The 24,038-nt window shown below is 30.0% G+C and overlaps 1 protein-coding gene across 1 annotated transcript in view; it reads left to right on the top strand.

The window, feature by feature from the left end:
* The first annotated feature begins 1,618 nt into the window (after positions 1 to 1,618).
* Positions 1,619 to 24,038, top strand: part of mRpS9 (mitochondrial ribosomal protein S9) — a 44,284-nt gene continuing 21,864 nt past the window's right edge. The window contains exons 1-6 of the mRNA XM_014427169.3: positions 1,619 to 1,808; positions 2,588 to 2,711; positions 4,100 to 4,203; positions 4,307 to 4,480; positions 6,189 to 6,274; positions 7,407 to 7,482. Coding sequence (XP_014282655.1) covers positions 1,749 to 1,808; positions 2,588 to 2,711; positions 4,100 to 4,203; positions 4,307 to 4,480; positions 6,189 to 6,274; positions 7,407 to 7,482 — 624 coding nt within the window. The 5' untranslated portion in view covers positions 1,619 to 1,748. The remainder of the gene's footprint in view (positions 1,809 to 2,587; positions 2,712 to 4,099; positions 4,204 to 4,306; positions 4,481 to 6,188; positions 6,275 to 7,406; positions 7,483 to 24,038) is intronic.

Below are 24,038 nucleotides of genomic sequence, written 5' to 3'. Positions count from 1 at the left end.
GTTAATTATTTTACCATCTCCAGGGTTACCTCTTTACTTTTGTTTTCCACCTATATAGATCTTTGTATAATTGAATTTTCTCTCAATCACTAGCTAAGGGAACCGTCCGGACTCTATGTCTTCTGAGAAAGAACTATCACTCTTAACAATATGGCCATTAGTAGTGGCCCAAAGGCAGTGGAGTTTATGATGATGTGCTGAGGAGACTCTAGTTCGCCTCAGCTAGGATATATATTGTCAATATTGTTCCCTAGGCAACTAAGTTTAGCCCAATTGTAAAACATTTTGAGACACAATATGGTCTGGAAGAACCCATTTTACTTCTAAATGTTCCCTAACCATGGGGGAATACTTTCTCAGGGTAGCACCTTTCAGAATACCACATGTGCCAGTTCCATTCTTCTGTTGCATCCTCCTGGATAATAAAATTCCATGCATTGGGATCCTCATGAATTTATAGCTGTATGCTTCAATACTTCTCCTAACAGGAGAAGTGGTAAAACTCTTGTTAAAACATGCACCACTTCATGAAACATAATCTGTCATGGTGACCTGCAGAAAAGCCTTTCTCTAGATTGTTGCCAGCCTGCTCCTCAAGTATTGTGAGAGATTTAGGTACCATATGTATTTTCCTTTCAAAAAGTGGGTTCAATATTACTAAATTTTCTGTAGTTTCCTTCTTACGTTTTTAATCTAAGATCCATCTTCCGTGAGACTACCTCCTATAGGTTGTGTCACATTTCTTGTTCTCAATCTGTCTGTTGCTCTTTGCTGCTATATATAGCCTTAGCTTCACCCTTAGTCTTTGTTGCCCTAAATTTCTTATTAATACTGCCTCCCGATCACGTTGTAATACAGCTTTTTTATAACTTCGGTTGACGGCTTCTTAATCAGATGGCTTTTTGATTATACCATTTCACGACTTCTTAACAAAAATGCTATTTGATCATGTTAAGGGTAGTTAATATGGTCTCTCGTATGGCCTCGATATTGCGGGTTCATTCAAATGATCAGTGTTTTCAATGTGTGAAGGTAGGTAAGAATGAGATAAATGATTGAATAGATAAGTTATTGTAGACGTTGGGGTAGTAGGAATGGTAGGAAAGGGCACCAGTTTATCGAATTCCCACAACGCTAGAGATAACCAGAATCCAGAAAGAAGTTACGCTAGCGGAGGATACCAGTATATTGACCTAATGGTACGATGTTATGAAATATTTATACTGAAGAAATAACTCGTGTACAAAGTTCCTATTTCGTCACAGATGGCAAAATTCGGCCGAAGTAATCAATGAGAATAAGATATAAATTATTAATAGGAAATAACAAACTACGGAATGTTACAGTGTGTTAATAACAATAATCATTAATAATAAGATAACAGATTAGGAGTAGACGCGATCATGTTGGTAATATAGAGAATGTATAAATCAAAGTGAATTTCTAAATTTGTACTGTATATGAATATCGCCATAAAAAATAAATATTAGAAGGTACAAAATGAGTTAATAACTAGCAATAACTGAACTAATCGGCGACAAGTTTAGCTGGTTGGAATGACTTTTGAAAATCTCTTAGATTATTCTCTTTGCAACCATCACTCACTGTTATTAAACACGAAGGTTAATAATTCTGTGAGGTTTTCAGTATGTAGTGGTTTCCCATTTGTATTTTGATCTTATTTTAGACAATATAATTTCATTTTACTGATAAAAAAAATATATGAAAACCAAAAAAAGTTTTTAAGAATGTCTTCTCTCCGAAAACTATTTGGAGACTACAGGTCTCTTGTTGGAGCTGTTGGAAGAGTGGGTTTGGTTTTATTGATTTGCATTTAATAATCTTAAAAAATAAAACTTATTCCCTAACTGTGCATAGTATTAAATTTATGAAACCTGAAAATTCTTGTTATTTTATTTAAAAAAAATTAATTATTTCACATGAAAATTACATTCAATTTCATAGGCATATTAATGTGAATAGATTAAATGTATCATTTATCACCATTTTAAAGTGTTTATCAATAAGAGTAATTCAGATAAATATGGCCTCTGATTCCATCTGGTCAGGTTATGTTAAACTACTCTTATTTTAACAATCAAAAGAGTTATCCCTAAAAACACCAAATTTATATATTGTTCTGTTTTTTATAAAATGAAATAAATTAATAATAGTTAATGACCCAGTCAGGTCTTCTAAACTGATTTGTAGTTTTGTTTATGTTCATATGGCCTTATATAATAAAATAATTCATTATTTGGCCTACATAAATTCACAATTCTTTGTTTATGTTAAGAAAATACCTACAAATAGGATACCTCATTTGATTCATTTAAAGTGTCCAAGTGAAATTTATTTTAATGATTAATAAATGTGGTAACAAAATCAACTTAATATGTAAATTTTCTACTGTTATCAATTATAAAAATTTAAAAGTACAATTAAAATGGTACAAAAAAATTGGGACTCCAGTTGAAACTAGTAACTTAATTTATTTAGAAGTATATAATAAAAACATAGTTTGTATATATGCAAGAATAATAGCGAGGAATGTATATGTATGATTAATAATTTTGTTTATTTCTAGATGAGTAATAAAAACTCAGTTTTATGGTTTTGCTCTTCAGCAAAAGAAGAAAATCAAATTGAAAAAAAAGACAAAAAACTGAGTAAAGCCATGCAAGCATATTTAGAAAGGGCTACCAAGTACAGTAAGTTTCTAGAAAGTTGGCTATTTGATTGTTTAAATCATGGGCTGGAATAATGTATGATAGAATTTTTGTTGTACATTCTATTTTATTTATTATATATTAAACATTTACTTAATCAAGAGTGTAGTTTATAATTTAATGAAGATATTGGATGAACGTTGCATGTGACACAAAGGATATCTTTAATAAAATGAAATAAGAATTTGATATTATCTGGCTTCTCCTGCACTATTTTTTACCTAACGGTTGTACATATTTCAGCCTGGACAGTATATTAAGCAAGTAAGAGTTGCTAACCCTCCCAAAACACATTTAAAAAACTGCTAGCCCATAATAAAAACCCTTCACCAAAAAATCTAGTCCATAATAAAAACCCTTCATCTTTACAGATAACCAAGGCAAGATGGTATTAATATGAGGATGGGTAAAACAATAATTGGTTCTAGAAAAAAAAACAATAATTATTTTGAACTAGAGCGTCTATTTATTTCTCTCACTCTAAAAGATCACTTTACATGAAAAATAGTCTTCATTTTGAGTCAGATTGTTCCTTAATATCAAAACAATTTGATCAAGTATATTTATACTCTACCTTCTATATACTCTATACTCAATAAGTATTTGCAACCTAACTAAGTTTAAACATGGGGACTATCTTGATAGTTATCTATATTAAGGTTTTGTATGGTGGTGAGGAATTCAATACCTGATTTTTAGGGGCATTTACTGTTGTTCCTGTTGTTTATTTCAGGGTAAAAATTGAATTATTTTCTTAAAGAAAACATGTGTTGGCTTTTGAAAGAGTACTATATCCTCCAAAAAATGTAATTTTTGTAAGAGCCTATGGAAACAACAAAATAAGAGTGGACATTTTTATTTCTGGATGAGGAATAAAGTATAAAGTAGAAAAAAATTTAAATCCATTAGTTATAAATTAATTTTTAGGTATGAACTTAAATAAACTGGCACTTGACTCCATATTCGGGTAAGAATATGTTTCCTCTAAAAATTTAAGATGACTTATATTTCCTTATAAATAATTTGCACAATTTAATCTGAATTTTACTAATTTACATTCTTAAGGTTCATATTAGGCTTATTTATCCCATAGAGTGGTAAACTTTTTACCATCATCTTTTTCAAACCATTATTCTTCAGAATCCATTGAAAGAAATTAGTTTACAGTTACTTCTAGATTCACTTGTAATTCTGAGATACAGTAATCAACAAATGAGTGAGTGGTTACCGATACGTACAGCCTAGGCTCTAATCTAAATCTATATTTATTATGTAGTTACATATTTGTCTTTAAAATACAAATCAGTTTTGTTTTCAACATGAAAACTTACCTCATTAGATTATATGTAATAAGATTTTAATTTTTTAAGATGAATTCATGAAAAAAGAACGTGACGCTTATGAAATTGGCAAACGGCATCTGGCTAATATGATGGGTTGTGATGCAGAAACATTCTCACAAGAACAGATAGACGTATGTAAGAAATATAATTATACAATCTAAGATAACCATCATCTAGTGGTGCTTTATTTTATTTAAATTTTACTCAGCAATATATTTCTTTTTTTTTGGATAGGAGGCTATTGAGTACCTTTTCCCTTCAGGCTTGTTTGAAAAGAAAGCAAGGCCATTTTTAAAGCCACCTCATTTAGTTTTCCCAGCAAAGAAAGATGCAGAATTTGATGAAACTGGACGACCATATCACTTTCTCTTTTATACTGGAAAGCCAAATTTTTATAGCATATTACATGTAAGTTTTATATATATCTGCTACTAAGTTTTAACTATATTTATATATTGATGATAATTCTCTGTATCATAGGTAGTAGTTAGGTATTATTACCTACAATTATGTGTTTGACTAAAACTGCTGTTTAACTATTATGGCTTTTGTCATGAATTAGTTCTTTATTTTATTCTTTTGTACCGAAAATTGAGTTGTATTGTCTTCCTTGACCAGATTTCTTCTAGATTTTTATGATAAAATTTGAAATCAGAAAATCATCTTGACATTTTAGTCAAAATTAATGGATAAAATTGCATAATTATGCAATACTAACTCACAATCTCCCCCAGGCATTTGTGAGGCCCGTTAGCCAATGGGTGGCACTCACAAAAATAGGTGTGAGAGTGACAGACCCACCCTATGAAAACCATGTCAGGAAACGCACGATATATTTCTTAAGTACATCTCGCGAGGCCTTGAATCTCCACAGTCTGTCGCGCCAATGGAAGAAGGAAGAAGAACAATTATTTAAAAACAGTAAGACCAGTAGAATTTTATGAAGTATGATGTAGAATTTCATCATAAATAAACAAAAGTTTTTTATTTGGGTTGTAAAAGGGTATTGGGCTTTTAATACTAGGTAAGGTTTCTAAAAAACGAAATAATGATCTAAAATTGTTTTAAAGTTCTTAGGAATCTAAGAAAAGGTGTTCAACCATTTTGTTGAGGAACAAAAAAAATCCTTATTTTTCCAGGAAATTTGTGTTTATATGTGAGGATGGAACTAATAATGTAATTTTCTTTTGTGAGCTGAAAGAAAATGTACTGAATTTGAAGGAGAGAATATCAAGGTTTGAAGGGAATCATATTAACCAATCCATGTATGTCTCCAAAAACTAGTCACAGTGGTTGGGTAGATCAGTTTCAATATATAGCTTTAAGATTACGATATCACGACTTAAAAAAATTAATAAATAGCGCTCACAATTTGTTTGCAACTTAAAGAAGAAATGTATTTGAGATGGTGCTTAAAGTCATTAAGTTTTTGTTTGTGTCCTTTCCCTTATCGATTTGTCTGAATTTTCGCTTCCAATACTTTGATACCAAAGGTAGAGCTACTTTGTGTTCATGCAGAAAATGAAAAAAAAAAATTATGTTCTCAGAAATGAAAATTTGCATTTTTTTTTATACACCAGGGAATAAATTTGGTTTCATGTCTGTCTGTCTGCAGTCAAATGTTTGGTTCGGCATAATAATAGTAGGACATCGATAATCAAATATTGATGAAATTTTCAGGAGTTGCAGAAGTGTCAGACCAATCTAGTTGGTCACATATCTATTTTATAAAATTCCAAACCCTACTTTCACTTAAGCATGTGTAAATGTATTTTTAAATATTTCCAAAACTGCTCATCCGATTTGGTCTAATCTAGGAGGGAAGTTAAGGATTAGGATTGTCATGGTCTTGTATAGATTTCATTAACTTTCATAGTATTTTTGTATTAAAAAATAAAAGTAGAATTTACTCTTAAATCTTGAAATATTGGTAATTATGGATCTATTCTTCTAATAGAAATGGCATGTATATAATTATATACTTTCTACCAGGTGGCAGCCTTTTTTTAATCAATAACAAGTAAGTTGTTCATGTTCCTATCTTTAAAACATTATAGTTCCATTTCTTTGTTCTATTAATTTTGGTTGACTTTAAAATTAAATTATTTTTTTCTAGGAAGGTTACCATCTCTTAAAAACTTTGAATGACATGGATGGTGGGAAAAAAGTTGGTTCAAAGTTAACAGATGTATTTGAGCCTCTGTGAGTATAAATATTGATCCAGTTTTTTACTTCTTATAATTGTAAAAGTGTATCATCTAGTTAATATAATTACTTTTACTATAATTTAGTTTCCTCTTCCTGTTTTAAGCTAATATTTCAAAAGTGATACAGGAATAAAGCTTTCTGGGGGTCTTAGCAGGGCGGGTCCAGTGGGGAATGGTTGCCTTTTCTTTTTGTGTAATGATATCCCCTTGTGAGATTGTGACATGTTGTACATCAACCAACCTACTCGCTATAATTGTCTGTTTAAAAAATCAAATAAGTAAGGCTACCATGGAGGGTTTCATGCCGTTTTTCAATTTCAGACGCTTTTTAAATATTGCTCGATTTAACTACATTAAAGTTTCCTCTTCCTGTTTTAAGTTAATATTTCAAAAGTGATATTGGACCATCACTGCCGGGGGGGGGTCTTAGCTGGGCGGGTCCGGTGGGGAAGATTGTCTTTTTTTTGTGTTATGATCTCCTCTTGTGAGATTGTGACATGTCGTACATCGACCAACCTACTCCCTATAATTGTCTATTTAAAAAATCAGATAAGTAAGGCTACCATGAAAGCTAGGAGTGGAGGGTTAATGCCTAGTATGCCGATGCCACAAAATCATCAGGAAGGACGGCGATTGAAGTGAGCATGTTAAGTTGTTAAATTTAATGATGAACTAATTCTTAAAACATTAATCAGCTCTGAACTTACGGGTAAATGTCTGATGGGTAGACTGAGATGTAGGAGGTTGTGTGACCTCGCAGTGGAAGGAGGTATGTTGGTGGTGTGATTGGTAGTATAGATTTGAAATCCTCGTATTTGCCTGTTGTCAGTAATTTTGTCTTGTAAATCTATTTATAATGTTCCTAAAAGATTTAAAGATATACATATATCAGTAGTAATATGTAAAAATGTTCACGAAGTATATAAATGCTTGATTTCAAAACATATGGAATGAAAGAATCAGATATGACTTTCGGATTACCTAATAGTGTAATGAAAGTTATTTAATAATTGTGAACCTGAAAGTTAATGGAGATATTAATTGAATTGAATTTCAATATTTGCATGATGAATATAAATTTTAATTGTTTATTTAATTTTTCTCAATTAATGATGTTGTTATGACAGGGATATCTCTGGTTCAAAGTGGCTTGACTTAAAGGAGTTAGAAAAACAGCTTGTAGAGCCTATTAATAAATATGAGGTATGTTTAGGATATTTTCTAGAACATTTTTAGCTTACAATACATTACAATTATTATAATTTTAAGTGAAATGTATAATATTAAAATTTGATTAACTAGAAAAAATCTGGTGTAGTGCATCACATAACTTTTACTTACCACCCTATTTTGAGAACAAACTAATCCTCATTCCTTTTGGAACAGATATTTCTAAATTATTCACTGTAGCAGTACTGAACCATTCTAATTTTCCAAATGAGCCTTGGAATTGACAGATTGACTTACTTTAATTTCAACAGTTCAGAAAAGTACTTTTACTAATATTGATTGTTTCAAAATTTTAACATATTTTTTTTTTTTGCATGTCAGAAATTTAAAATGTAACAGTTAACTAAAATTTACTTTATGCTCTTCACTATTTATTCAATGCTAAGTTGTTATTGGATCAATATTGAAAATACTTAGTACACATAAGTAAATACATAATTAAGTAGTATTGAAAATACTAAATACATATATGTATCAGTTTAACATCAAACTTATGTTTTCTTTATTCGTATTTTATCACTCCCCATTACTTTCTGCAACTTTATATGGTGCATATTATATGTTTTAAATCGTTTGCTTTCCAATATTACATTAAATAAGTCTATACTATTACTCTTATTTATGGAAATGGATTTTCAACCTGAAAAAAATACCTTTTACTCTCATCTCTTTAAGTTTTAGCCTTTATGTCTGTTCTGATATAAGCTCATAAGTTTGTTATTATCTGATAAGTTTATTACCTTATCTTTTCATAATTTAAATTTATCCATTTTTCATTATTAGTAAAAATGTGAAATTGTTAATTATTTCAAATAAACAAATTTAACAGTATTTTGGAGAAAGTTTTTTTGAAAATTCGTCATTTAAGCCCTATCAGACTATTTTAACATGGATAAAACCTATTTAATATTAAATACCACTCAAATGTACATTGATTTACCAAGTTTAATAAAAATCGTTTGTGCCATTTTTGTGGATATTTTAAAAATGTGAAAAATTAATTTCATAAAGTGGCAAGCCCTGTCTGTTGATTTTATCGAAAAAATTGCTGTTACATCCCAGGCATACACTTACCTTAAATATGTATTTTCATGACTATTTTAAAACTAGTAGTTTTTTGAGCTAGAGTTTATTGAAATTAAATGGATCTTCTGCTTCTGCTTTATTTATGGATGGCCCAAAAATTAGAAATTATCGGACTTTTTTAGTTTTTCACTAATTTCAGTCTTGTAGACCATTTCTAGGAAAATGTTATAAATTAAATTACATCCATTGGGGTCTAATGGCTACCTTATATTGGATTACTCAAGTTGTTTGGAAAATATGTGGGTAAAAAGAGGACAGTTTGTGCCATTAAAAGAAACAAAAAATCATGTTTTGGATTTTCAATCTTATTTTCTTAGTACAAAATTTATTATAAGTAATAAATAATTAATTTGTTTGTGCTATAGTTTCAAATCTTGTACCAAAGCTATGTCCGCATACTTCCAAGTGTTTTCACCTATCATCTATTCTTTCATTTCTACAGGGAAACCAGTAACAAATTTTGTTGAATCTAGGGATTTGATATTAATAACGCACATTGTGATGTAAACATGTAATCAAAATGAAATTTTAAAAATTGACTTACAGTACAAAAAGCTTAGTTGTTGAAGTAATTGACAATATATTTATAATTAAATTTTAATAGGTTGATAAAATTTGATAGGTTTGTAGAGGATGACTATAACAATTGGATCCTTGAAGGTCCTCCTCAAAGAGATGATTCTACTCATCATCATTTTCAACCCTTGCTTTCGTTAGCCACAAGCTGATTTAAAGATTTCAACACCTCTTCTAAAATAAACTTTTGAGCTTTTAGGTTCATTAGAATATTGCTGGAATCATTCATTAGTATCCGTTGCACTGAATGCTGAAAACGGTGTTAATCTACCTCGTACCTTAAATCCTCCTTATTATCTGGTCAATGTGATTGAACTATTTATATTATATTATATTTTTTACAATATTACACCACTATTATAATTGTATTTATGGTACTATACACTGACGTAATTCGATATTGACTCAATAATATTGATCGTGTAAGGGTCTTATGTTTTAAGATGCACTGGGGTTTTTAGAACATAATTTTAATTAGGTACATTAATAGAAAGAACTTATCGATTAATCAAATTTATTAAAATATATTTATTAAACTTCAGCGATTTGATCCACTCAGCATCGAAAAGTGGAAAAATGCATCAGTAGATCTTCGATAATTCTTTTGCTTCCTCATTAGTAAATTTTGAAAGTTTCGTATTCATGCAGATAAAAAAAAAATATTTATGTCCTCAGAATTTAAAATTTTCTCTAGTATTTTACTTTTTAGACATTAAGGACAAACTTGGTTCCTTGCCTTTCCTTCTGTAGTTAAAGTTGTGTTCGAGCATAATCAAACAAACCGTTTTTCCAATTTTATATGAAATTTTAAGGGATTGTGTGGGTCAATGCCTAGTTGGTCCCGTATCGATATTATCATATTCCGTTTGCTAGTTTCGAAAACTGCTTGTCCGATTTGGCCGAAATTTAGAGAAAAGTTGGGAATTATTGTAAAATAGTTTCAGAATCAATGTCGTCAGATTTCATAATATATTTTTGCTTACGGAGGCGAAAACCTCTTAGGATACATACACCTGTATTTCAGTAGTGACTCGTTTCCTAGATTGTATTACACACAATAAATCATTAACACCAATGCCCTGTATGAGAAATTTAAAAATAAATAAATGTAGTACCAAAACAGAAAGTCTGCCTAGTACATAAATTAGTAAAGCTTCCTCAACATTTGTACTGCACAGGGTATCTGTATTTAATGTTTTAAGAATTAAGTTTATTGTTTAATAAATTTTATTATAATGACGTTTCAAAAAATATGCTGAAGTGATATATGGAATTTTATGAAATCAACTATCCCCGAAAACAAATTTGACTACAGATAGACCGACAGGAATTCAAATTTGTTCCTTGATGTCTAGACATAAAATGCAAGTGAAAATTATTGATTCTGAGAACAATTTTATTTTTTCATTCCCTGTATGGATACAAAGCGTTCAGTCTTTGTTTGTTAGGAAGCAAAAGAGATCGTGAGGAAGCTATATTGAGTGTAGTACTTGGCAGATGTTTTATTAATCACTTATAAAATGATCTCAGGACAATTTTCTTAACATATTGAGTTATTAGACTGTCTCTCTTTACTTGAAATCACACACCTGCGGTTAAACTTAACAAATTTTTTTCTTCACCTTGTAGTTCTTAGAATGTAGTTCTCTTCTATAAGGATAAAATTGATGATAAAAATCTTTACGATTACTTTCTATACAATTTAAAGTTGAAATTGTAAATTTTAGTTCTTCCATCAGGAGCTAAAGAATCCAAATTTTGTAGGAGATCTAAGATCTTGCTTGGCTCATGATCTAAAATAAGAAACGCAGGAGGTGTCTTTATAGATATAGAAAAAAACCCTTGTGAGCAAGACACGACTCTCACTCCTTTGATGAAGGTAATCCTTTTTCGTCTCCGAAAAGATATTTCTATATAATTCACCATCGAAATTCCTCTTCTTATTAAATTTCTAAATAAGCCCTTTTTGGATTCAAGGGACTTCAAAACGTGTATTTCCGATTAAAACTTGAATTTCCGATTAAAACTTGAATTTGAAATTTTTAACGATTGCAATACTTTTCACTATACAAGTAGTTGGGCGTTGATGACCTCAGGGTTTTACGCCCTTAAGCCCCAGACAACAACAACTATACAAGTAGTATATAGGGAAGTGAAAATATAACGTATTCGAATATTTTTGGCACAAGTTCTTTTGTTATTTTGAGTAATTTATTTATAATTAAATTATGTACGGTTAATAATATCAAAAATATGTTCTTTTTGTCTTAGGATTGATGTACTAATAAATTGCTTTGTTTATTTAAATTACTTGAAACAATTAAGTTTTGTTTTATATAATTTGAAGTATGTCTACGAATATTTTCGATTCTATACTTACGTTATACGTGTTATTTCAGTTTTATATGACTTCGTTTTTGACCTTGTATGTTCACATACACAAAGACTATTTTTAAAGATTTTTTTTTGTTTTTCCATTGAAAATTGAGATTAGAAATTTTTCATGATCATACTACTTTTTTTTACTAAGCATTCAATATTTATGTTAGTTAAAGTAAAAATTATAATTATGCATGCTCTTTTTATTTTTACGTGTGTAAAATAATTGAGCGCAATAAAGAAAACAAAATGATATTCTAATAATAAATAAAATGCTGGTTTTAAATTACATAGCTGTTCTTTGAATATGTATAAATTTTAAAAGACATAAATTATCTTTTTATGATGACTTTTCCTTTGAAGAGTTCCTTCTGGTGCAGGTTGTGCAATCTTCGATCTGCCTGATTGATATATTTCCTAATTTCCCCTACGTTGACGAATGCGAAATTTCTTTGGATGTATTTTTTGACCCCTAATCATCGGTTACTTACAGGATTCCCTCACTGAACGTCTATTATTAGTAATCGGGAATTCCCGTATTTCAATGAGCTTGATTACGAATTGATGATCCTTACTGCTTATGGTGAGTGATATTGCCTCTAAATTAATTATCAATTGGATACAAATATTTTTTCTTGGAACGAAAGAAGTAATAAGAATCTACTGTAAGAAGTGCTAAAAGCAAATTAAAATTTCTTAGTATTAAATTTTCGTGAAGTTTACTTTAATTCGCCTTCCTTAATCTCTCTTTCTGTAAGGTACAAAGGGTTCAGTAATCTACGCATATAAATGTTCATTATCTTTAAGATACGACTTAATTTTCATGAAATAGTAATTGTCTTTTAAGAGTTTTACAAATCAAATAAAATTACGTGAAAAAGAAAGAAATTATAAGGGTGTAATTGAGAATAGGAAATTAGAGTTCAGAAATTGACAAAAATACTAGATTATTTTTTATAAGAATACCAGATCCTTACCGAATGATGTATGCCCCCTTTTATTGAACCGGATCTTTCGGCAAATCCTCTTTGGTTTTTTCCTTTAAACAAGACCTATTTATTCACCTTCTACAGTATCAATCTATCTGTCCAATGTATATAATCTGTATATCTATAAATTTAATTACCACCATAAAATTGTAATTGTAACTTAAATGCCAAAATTGTGTTATTATACCAGAAAGTAATCATCAGTCTAAACCATGTAATTATTTTTAGAGGATTTTCGTCCCGGAATAAAATTATATTTTTATTTAATTTCTAATAATGAGAAGGAGGAAATACATATATGGGCCATGCTTACAATATGTCCATATATTTAAAAAAAATACCTGCCCAAATGCTTTTAAAAACATGGTTATAATTTTAAAAGTTGAAAATGCCGTATGTTTCCCTAGTCTCGTTTTAATTTGTTGTTTAGTGGAGTTAGGAGGACCTACACCGTGGCCCTCCCAGTTGGTACATGGGTTAAAGATGGCAAGGATGAAAAATGTAATTTATAAGATAAAAAAAAATAATGTCATCGCCTTTTGATTGAAACTACTAACCCATATTTCTGTTTCCATCTTTTAAATAGTCTCTATTCAAACATTATCAATGTTGGTTTCGGATTGAATCACGAATTCACTGCGTAAAGAGAAAGGAGCATCATTTCTGTAGTGTTGGATATTTGCCTATTTTTATGGGAAAATAAAAATTGAAGCTGTACTCAATACTGGAATCTAAAATGTAATTTAATAAATATGACGTTATTAGGTTTTGATTGCCTCATTTTTCTCCTTGAAACATCACTCACTTAGTGAAAACAGCTTTAAAAACTTCTTTAATTGATCGCACGTCCCTACTGGATATTTTTCTCGGTAGGATGATAATCTGTATGTGTGTGAGCGTTTTTCAACTCTTGATTAGAAAGCAGGATAACAGCTTTAATTTAGAATTGCTTCTTGGTAAATAATTTCTATGGTGACACCCACGATGTATTAGGCGTATATGACGTCAAGATGTTGGTATTTTGCTTTTAGAAAGTCCTATCAGAGGGATATCTCTGATCTAGATATCTCTCTATATCTATTTCCGCGTGTTATGAATTATTTTAGAAAAATTCTAAATTGAATTTTAATGATGTAAAATTAAGAATACAATTTGTAGATTTAGACAGCACGACAACAGACCTCTTTTTGCGTATTTCTTGTAAAATACACAATTTGTGTATTGTAGTATTAGATATCTGTATCATTCCGCCTATAATGATTGGTGTGATTCAATAACTGTATATCAGGGCACAAAAATCAAAACAAAAAAACTAAAGATTGTCGTAACTCCTGCTATAAATTAATGCTTATTTCGCTATTTATCACATTATTGTACAATTATTTAATTACCAAATTATGAAATGCCTCTTCTTATACATACAAGGGAAATATTGGACGTTCTGAATTGAGAATACTCAATCATGTCATCTTTACGTAATGGGTGTGAAGAATTATTCGACACGTATGTTATTCCCATTAATTCCTTGATTAGTTTTGACTCATAATTGAATGCCACTGTTCCAGAGTTTCGGGATATAAAGTTATGACGCTCTTCAAAACTGATTCATCTGTGAATTACACATAGCTTTTGATGTAATAGCGAAATGATAATAAATACACGCTTTATCAATCACCTAGCTTACTGAATAATCATGGTGATTCCAATGTAATCGTAAATAAATTAGAAAATTAACAAAAAATTATAGGAATTCTTCTGAAAACATTGTGACTTTTTAAATTTTTGTGTGTGAATAAACTCACATCAGGGGATTAGTTTATTACAGTTTATAAAATTATGGTTTTACGGCTTATACATTAAATGGATCTCTTAACTATGGCAACTATACATTGTTATCTAAATAATACAGTAATTAAAAATTGTTTGATGAATTGTTTTAAAGACGGGTATCTTGTATTTTCTTATAAATTCTTAGGTTACCAATGGTTTCTGGTTGCCATACAAAAAAAAACCCAATAAAATGTTAGTATTTTTCTTTTTGAATCATTGTATAAATTATTCCATCTTTGCGAAAAGGTTAGGACCTTATTAATAATTTAAAAATAAATATTACCTTTATTTGATCAATTTCGTTAGACACTGAAAAATATGTTGTATTGTGAAAAAGAAGCGTGACATTATTAACTCCACATTCAAAGGGTTGATAAAAACCTTTAATTTAAAAAAATATATAAAATAAAGATCTTTTAAGAAAACTAGTAGTGGTTAGAAATTTTTCGTGTTCACTTCATTTTGATTAAATTTTATCAATTCCTTAATGACCTTAGTGAAATGTTACAATTTGTTATGTTGGGAATTTAATGAATTACAGATACTCTTTCTACCATAAGATTCTTGAGTCGTCAGTAGGAGTCTTAATAAATAAAAGATTATTTAATCTCAAATTTATATCAGATAGTGTTTCTAACTTTTTTAAGCTAGAAGGCTAACTAACAAAACCTCACCATTCTAATAATAGCTAATAATTTCATAAAATTGGGCATAGAGAACGTACTAATTCATGGTTTCAAATAATTATGATAGTTTAGTTGGAAAAAAGCTTAATTATTTCAATAGTTCAAAAAATATTTTTAAAATAGCGTAAAAAGATGGAAGTAAAAACAGCAAAAACTATTGTACTTAGGGTAGTGACTATAATTTTTTATTTCATGAAAAAGATGAGGGATGACTTGAGAATCGAAAATTTTCGCTCACATTTTGCGTTCTAGATATCAAGAGACCGATTTGGTTACGTATTTATCACTTTGTTGTGAATCCACCTAACCAGCGTGACATTTGCTAACCGTGACATTACTAGAGACTTTTGTCTCTTGCAACTGAATCACGTGCCGATACCCTACCATATGGCGATACGCCACTTTTCCTCTCTAATGATAATTATTATTGTTGATCAGTCAGAGCTCTACATGTTATGTCTTCTTTTATATACTTTATTCACATCTTCCGAGACCTTCCACGTCTACATCTCTTCTCCGAGAAACAATTAAGGATTCAAATCGGCCATCTCATTTATTTCACTCACATGACGTGGCCGTATCACATCAACATCAATTGAAATATTAATTATAATACGTCCAAAAGGAAACGTTAAAAACATCTTCACTATTTCTAATGGGCACGTTAATAGCTATATTTCAAGGTTAATGGTATGTCATTCAATAATAAACTATCGGACGAGCCTCTTTTAAAATTTATGCTTGTCAAGAAAAATACTTAAGTGTAATCGAGAATATGCGAAATTTCCAACCACTACTAGTTTTCTTGCAGGATCTTTATTTCATATATATTTTTTTTTAAATTAAATGTTTTTATCAACCCTTTGAATGTGGAGTTAATAATGTCACGCTCCTTTTTCAAAATACAACATATTTTTCAGTGTAACGAAATTGATCAAATAAAGGTAATATTTATTTTTAAATTATTACGGTTTACTTTTACGACATCCTATCTAACGGAATTAATAAGTTATGGTACTCATTGGATGCATAACTTAATGCTGTCCAAGCTCTCAAACCATAACTATTTCACTAGGGTGCACCGCTTTACCAAATTAATCACTTTATCAAATTTATTAGCTAATTAGTCAGTTTTAGAAGAACTAGAAATACTTTTCAGTGTTAGGTTTGATATACACTAATTTTTAAAATTATTTAATGTGATGTGTTTTCTATGGGATGGATTTTATGCACCGTATTGCTGGACTATTCGGAGTTCCATAGGCTGAGTGGTGAGTGATGTAGTTACAACACTTGAATGAATATGTTTAAGATGACTTAATTTACTTTAATTTTGAGTTATTTATACATTTCTGTTTATTTATTTTTCTTGCAAATATGAAATAAATCGATACAGGACTAGTATTTTTTCCTATTTAATTATGTCATTAAATTAAACAAATTATGTTATTTATCAATAAAAACAGTTTATCTTGAAAAAATAGTGCAAGTTCTTTCGTAATTATTTATCACAATAATCTATTGAAAGATCAAAATCTTGACCTTATAGCATAAATGCCATTGAAGGCATTTAATAGCCTATTATGCATTGTTTCACATATTCATTATTTCATGCATGAGATAGTTACAGACATGTATCATTAAAAAGACTTTAAACGTGTAAACCAGGACAACAGTAACACGCAAGCAAAATCCCATCGCTGTAGGGAAGATATCGAGACACCAAAAGGATTACCTTCATCCCATATATATTCTTAGAAAAAATAAAAAAATAGTATGGATTTTTGTTACATGAAAATAATAACCATGTGAAGAAGGGGAAAGAGAAACTAAGGTCATAATGAGTTTTATAATGAAGGTCGTGGAGGAAAAGGAACAGAACCCGTCAGGAGAAACGTTGACATGATGGACGGAAGCAGATTGGGAAGACAGATGACATAATGTTTTATTTTGGAAGGACATGTGAGTCATGTGAATATTGTTTAACAATATATCTCTAATAGAAAAAGGGCATTTCAAGTAGTTTACAGTGTAGATAATGAAGGAAATTATGTTCAAAAGGATCTCATGTATTTACAGCCAACGTTTCGACCTACATTCCAGATCTTTGTTAAGGGGCCTCTACATGTTGGCCGAGCCATGGCGAACTCAGACATACGCGAGCATGTGGATGGGTGGCTTGGCTTGGTTGGCCTAGGCTCGTTGCCGAGCCGTCGAGAGTCGGTTTTTGGACACAGATCAAAGGGGTTCGTGAGGGCGCTCGTGTAGCATCTCCACCATTGTTCTTTGTCTAGTTGCAACTTTGAGCTGTTAGGAGGTTAAAGGTGTTTGTTGGTACTTTTTATAATAAGTTTTATATTTAATCTTATTTATTTATATTTAATTTTCTTTTTTTGTAATAAAAATAATACACTCCAAGTCCAATGGCTGAAACCACTAGTACGCCGCCATGTTTGCCTCTCTGAATAACACTGACATGTGGATGGCCCGCACTTGGCTCGCCGAGCATTTGTACGAGCCTCCGAGCCATGGCGAGCGGCCAACATGTGGATCCACCTTTAGGTTCGTAGGTAGTTAAGGAATAAACATGTCTCGCTGAACGCAAAAGGTCGGGTTGTTCTGATCATTGACCATTTATGGCCAGCGGCGTGTTTATTTTTGATCTTTATAATAAAAGAAAAGAAAAAAATCGTGTTTTTTATTTATTGTTTTTTCAACTTAAAAACAATAACGTCATCATCTGATTAGAAGTAGTCTGGTGCACCTAACTTTCAATTACTTTAGACTTGAAAATAATTATCGCCCTTTTCAGAAGAGATATATCTAAATTATTCACCGTGGTGATACTTTTCTGAAGGAACCTTCCAATAGACAGATTGACAAACTCCACGTTTCAGAAAAGTAGTTTTAATTATATTTCTTGTTCCAAACTTTTTCCAGTATTTTTCTTTTGAGGAAATATATCATTTAACTAAAATTTACATTGTGTTTTTAACCATGTATTCGGTGCTAAATTGGTATTATCATTATTGAAAATATTATAAGTAATTTTATAAAGTTTGCCATCCTTTCTCGTGAAAGACCTAAACATAGGTTAAGAGAAATTTAAAAAGTAATCATTTAATTCCTATGTCGACATGACAAGAAACGTCAGACTGGCGCATTTGCCCGTCAGTTTTAAGTCGAACTCGTCCTAAAACTTTTATTTACATATATATTATTTCTTTTTCGCCATTATCCATTACCATTTTTTCTTTCAGTGTTACACATTATATGTTCTAAAATAATTGGCTTTCCAACGATATATAATGCGTCTATGTTACTACTTTTATTTTCGGAAAAGTTTTTTCAGCCTTAAATAATATTGCTCTTATCACCTCAAGTTAATTATCAAATACTTTTATAGTTTATATTTAGCCATGTTTTTATTACTTGTTAAAATATTACATGGTTAATTATTTCATATAAACAAATTGAAAGGACTTTCCGTGAGGATAATACCTATCTGATGTTAAAGATAAATTAATTAATTTTATTAATTTATGGAATTTGATTAAAATTAGTGGAGCTGTTTTTGAGAAAATTCTTAAAAAGTATGAAGTTAGTTAAATCTAGAGTTATTTCCGGTCGATCGATTTTAACGACAAGTATTTTAGCCATCTAAATTCCTATCTAGAGAGGATTCGAATGAGGCACTCGCGCATATCAGTTTGTAATACATAATAATAATTATAATAATATTCTTTATTTATTCTGGGATTGATTCCTTTAGAATAATATACAGGTGTCAAAATTAGACTTTAGAGCCTTAGATTGAAATACAAAATAAAAATGCAATTATAAAATGTCATAAAATATAATAAAATAACGAATTTAAAAAGATAAAAATGAACAACAATAATTAACAGAATATATAAACTAAGAATAGAACAAATAAAGTAAAACCATATGTCATATCATAAAACATAAGATGACAAACACTTCTGATAATAAGTAATAGAAAAAAATGGTAAAAATCAAATATAATTAAACTAAAAATAATAAATGGAAAGGTACAATTTCTGCTAATATATATATTTACAAGAATAAACAAAAATCTGAAACATTAAGTACAGAAAATATTTAAATCTTGTTTGAAACTTTCAATTGTTATTCGTCTGGAATTGGGTGGACAGAAGGTAGTCGAAGATACGGGATATATGTTGTAATAAGTATGTCTTAGTCTCTATATCCCTTCAAATAAAGTAATTAAACTCTATCACAACCACCAACAAAAGTTGCCGTAATCTACAAGGCCTATACTTGCCCTTAACATGCTATTTCAGTTTAGTTCGATTTTTTCGTTTTTAAACTAGGCTGTTCATCCACATACCATTTCGCGAGACGTGGTTACTTGGACTCAGGAGAGCACAAAACGTGTATTTCCGTCTAATTCGAAATTTTGCACGATTGCTGTACTTCCGTTTACTATAAGTTTCATATATCGGTAAGTGAAAGTACAAAATTACATATACGGCCTTACTGATATACGATCGAAAATATTTCAAGTACTATCATCCTTGGAATCCCCCATTTCTTAATTTTACGTTGCTTTAGTGGTTTTTCCCTAACCTTCCTACTTCCTTTATTTTTTTTTTTTTTTGTCATTCAATGACATATCTTTAATATATTTCAACTAAAATTATATACATGATTCAATACACGTGTCTATTCGGTTCTTTCTTCCTCTCTCGTGGTTCCTCTATCGTGGTAGTATTGCAGAAATATGTGTAACAATCTTTTTATTTACTTTTACAAATAGCTGAAGTATTCCTAACAGCAGCAGGATAATACTTTAAATAATTTTATGGTGTTTGTATATTTGCCTAAAGTATATCATGTTGAGCCTAGTTAACGGTCTCTGCTTACTTCACATAGTTTGACCGCGATCATATTTAAAACAATAACATATAAAACTTTTGGTATTAAAACATATTGTGTGTAATGATAATTTATTTACTAATATTTATTAAGAACTAAGTTACTGTTCATTTATTACTAGAAATTAATTTTTTTATAAATGTACTTACATAATACATGTATGTGATATGTATTTTATTTAAGTACAAATTATAAATATAATTTATGTATAACATTCATATTTATCATTTAAGTACATTTACAAAATATTACAAAATTTTTCGTAATAACTGAAAAGTGATTACCATTCTCACCGGCTCATATGTCAGTATAGTTTTCGCACCATTTCTATTCAGTAAATAGATACATTTCTATATTTCATGGTTTGAGAATAAATTTTACGACTTTTTTTTTTTTTAGTAAATTTGATTTGTTTTTGAAAATAAAATCAACCAGAGGACTCGTGTTTGAAACAAATACCTCAAGAAAAATACTTTTCCTCTTAAAGGCATAAGCAAATTGTCACTGAACAATTTTCACACTCATCAGTAAGGGAAAATGATGAATAGGATTTTATAAAAGTAATGCTGGATAATTGTTTTTACTAAATTTTCCTACTTCCTAAGGCCAAATTGGCCCAGTCAATTTCGAGATATAGGAGTCAAAGAAATTAACTGAAATGATGGCATTGGATCTAGAATTCATCCAGATACCAAACCTCACACTCTGATTAACAATCGAACAATCGTGGTTTGCCCGTTGCATGAATTTGACTGCAGATAGATACTGAAGGAATTTTTTTTTCCTTTGTGGCCAAAAAGTAGAACGTGAAAGGATTTTCGATTCTGAGGTCATACTTGTTTTACATGTATACAATGCTTCCATACCTACGGTAGTGAGGAAGCAAACATGTATATATTTATATATAAGCAGAGGAAAAATTGTCGAGTATCTAATCACAAATAAGTAAAATTAACTTTGATTGTAGTATCAAGAAAGCGTTTAAAAGTATTATTTATCTTTCAAAACAGGATATGATGACAGGGAGGTTTCGTTGGATGAGGAAAATAAAGGGAGGGCATGAGCATTATGATATGACATGAAATCATTATGAATGGAACATAATACTCAAAATAGTTTCATAATAGAACTGATAGATAATTTTATAGCAATAGTATATTTTATATCCTATTTCTGTAAGGAATAGGATACTTGATACTACGTTTTCACCAGGCTTCGATTCGAGGCAAATATGCTTCTGATTAGGTTTCCTACGATATAAAGTTAAGTGGAATCATTAACAATCAAATTTTAAAAAATAAACTTAAATATAATACATTTAAAAAACAAATGTAATATATTAATATTATATACAAAGTGCATCTTAAATTCATGCTTCATCTGCCATCTGCTAAATATAATGTTCGTTCCTCATCATCGCCTCAGATGAATCTTTTCTAGTATTCTTTGTATCCTTCTCGATTCAACTTAGAGCATCATCTCGTCGAATTTTCATTAAAATAATAACTGGTTATTTTAGGAGAACGATTACTTTCTATTGAGCACTAAACAAAATTTCTGTGGTATTAATAGTAGACACGACTGCGTTACAGTGCGGGTAGAGGAGCATATTTCATATTCATATTAAGTTGTTTATACTTGAACTGGAAAATAGTTTTGAACTGAAAAACCTACAATTTGTTCATATTTTTGTGAACTTGGTACATTTCTAATTTTTTTTGTGTGAGTTAAATTGTCATCATAGGCCGTTCATACCGTTTTTCAATTTCAGGTGCTTTTTAAATATTGCTCGATTTAACTATCTTAAAATTTCCTCTTTCAGTTTTAAGATAAAATTTCAAAAGTGATAAAGGTCAGTCGCTCTCCGGGGGTCTTGTGGGGAAGGATTGTTTTTTTTTGTGTTATGTTTTCCTCTTGTGAGATTGTGACGTCGTACATCGACCAACCTTCTCACTATCATTGTCTGAAAACACTCCATAATTGAGCTGGTGCAATTACTAATGAAAATCATTTGTAATTGTTATTTTAATTTTGAAATTTCAAATTATGGTTGAATTGTAATTAAAATTACTTCTTGTCCGTCACTGGTATAGTGATAATAGAGACCGCATTTTCGTATAATTTTATCTTTTATTACATAGCTTCAAATTTAGCCAAACCTCGACAGAAATTCTAATCATGTTATAGACATCTAAATTACACTGCTTTGCACGTTTTGTGGGTTACTACACAAATTTGAATATTTTGCAGTTTTTATGCTGAATTTCATTATTATGATTGTTGTTGCATAACACTTAATCCTTGCACTAAGTATAATATTTATAGGTGTTTATGCAAAAATTTATTTTTTTCAATTTCATATTTAATTTATTTTTTTAAGTAGACAAATTTGAGATAAGCCAATGCATTGCATTCGAACCAAAAAAAAAAAAGAACAAGTATACACAGGGGATGAATATTCTTCGGATAGTATTAACCATTGGTTGGGGATAACTATGAATTCCTTTTTATAGAAAACGTTCATTGTTATTATTTTTAACTTGGATCCCCCCTCTGTCTACATTCCTCTATTCTTCCATATTTGGCGTGACTTGTGGACATTTCAGTTTGTATTTTTAGTTTTCATTGCAAAGTTAAATAAATTTACGAAAGTCCGAACAAGTTTCTCATACACAATTAAAACCTAGATATCAAATAATCCTTAGCTAAACTGGACAAGCTTTGAAAATTTTCGATCCAAATATATTTCAGGACACCTGTGTTTCGCAAGGATTAACTATTAGAAAAAGTCTGTAGTATTTAAAATAGCTGGTTAATAATGGTAGAAAACATATTGCTCAAAACACCGCAACTGTTATATGTTGGAATATTATGGAATACCAACTTTCACCTGAGCATGTTGTTACACGATGGGGAACTGGTAGAAAGCGGTTTTATTTTATGAAGAAAATCATAATAAATTCAAAACTTTTGTTATTATATTAGATGGAGAAGTAGTCAATAACAACTGTGAATAATAAAGAAAATTTGGTGTCATAGTAATGACAGACATTAATCTGGTTTGACTATCATAAAATAACATTTGCCAAATTTACCATAGGTATCCAGTTATAACGCCAAAATCGATCGATGAATATACATTTAGTAATATTAGAATACGTTGTAGACTGCATCAACAGTGTAAAAAATGCAGTTGACGAAAGTGCTTGTTACTTCCTTAGACTTTTTTTTTTTTTTTTTTTTACTACAACTTCTTTACCATTGATCTACAACTCAAGAAAAAAAAAATATACGGGAGTTAATTGATTTTGTGACGCGAGGGAACGCTTGAGATGAAACGGTAGTGGTGAGAGGTAACGCTCGATGTGTTTTGTATTAAAATATCTCGAAAAGTAAAAATGGTAGCTGCATACTATAAGTGAGGAAAATGTTCAGCGTTCCATCCTGTTTGTGATAAGCCGAAATAGAGATGGTTACTTGCTACTAGATGAATTCTAATAAAAAAATGAATCTTTTTATCAAACTTTTTCAAAATTGTCTACATTGACTTAATAAATGTTAGTTTTTTTGGTTAATGTTATATTCGTTTGTAAATACATGATTAAAAAACTCAATTTCAAATTTTTGAAAAATAGGAAATTTTTGTTTCTCCTTTCTACATTGCATCTTGCTTTTTTAGTTTAAAACTACAGTTTTAGGGATCTGAAAATTGAGAAAAAACTTCCCAGTCTTCAAATTAGGAATGTAAGATTATTAAATAGAATCCGCTTCCAGCTAGTTCTTGAATTATGAACAAAATTTTAGACTTTTAATCTGAACATTTAATAGAGTAGTAGTAGCGTACAGTATTATTTATTATTATTATTATTGGAGCGACAGACCCTGGAGGTCCAAAGCCTCGCAGTAGAGTTTTCTTTTATATATGTTTCCACTAATGTAGAGAGTATTTAGTGAGTATGATTTGATTCAAACAAGGTTAAGCTTAAGGTTCTAACGTATTTATTCATTAAATTATTTTATTTTATTAATATAATTTTTTTTTAAACTTATTTATCCATTCAAG

Source organism: Halyomorpha halys, unplaced genomic scaffold, assembly GCF_000696795.3.
Source record: "Halyomorpha halys isolate HHAL.00 unplaced genomic scaffold, Hhal_1.1 Scaffold624.1, whole genome shotgun sequence".
NCBI classification, from domain to species: domain Eukaryota; kingdom Metazoa; phylum Arthropoda; class Insecta; order Hemiptera; family Pentatomidae; genus Halyomorpha; species Halyomorpha halys.
Note: the sequence above shows the minus strand (reverse complement) of the source record. Positions and strands in the feature narration are given on the sequence as shown.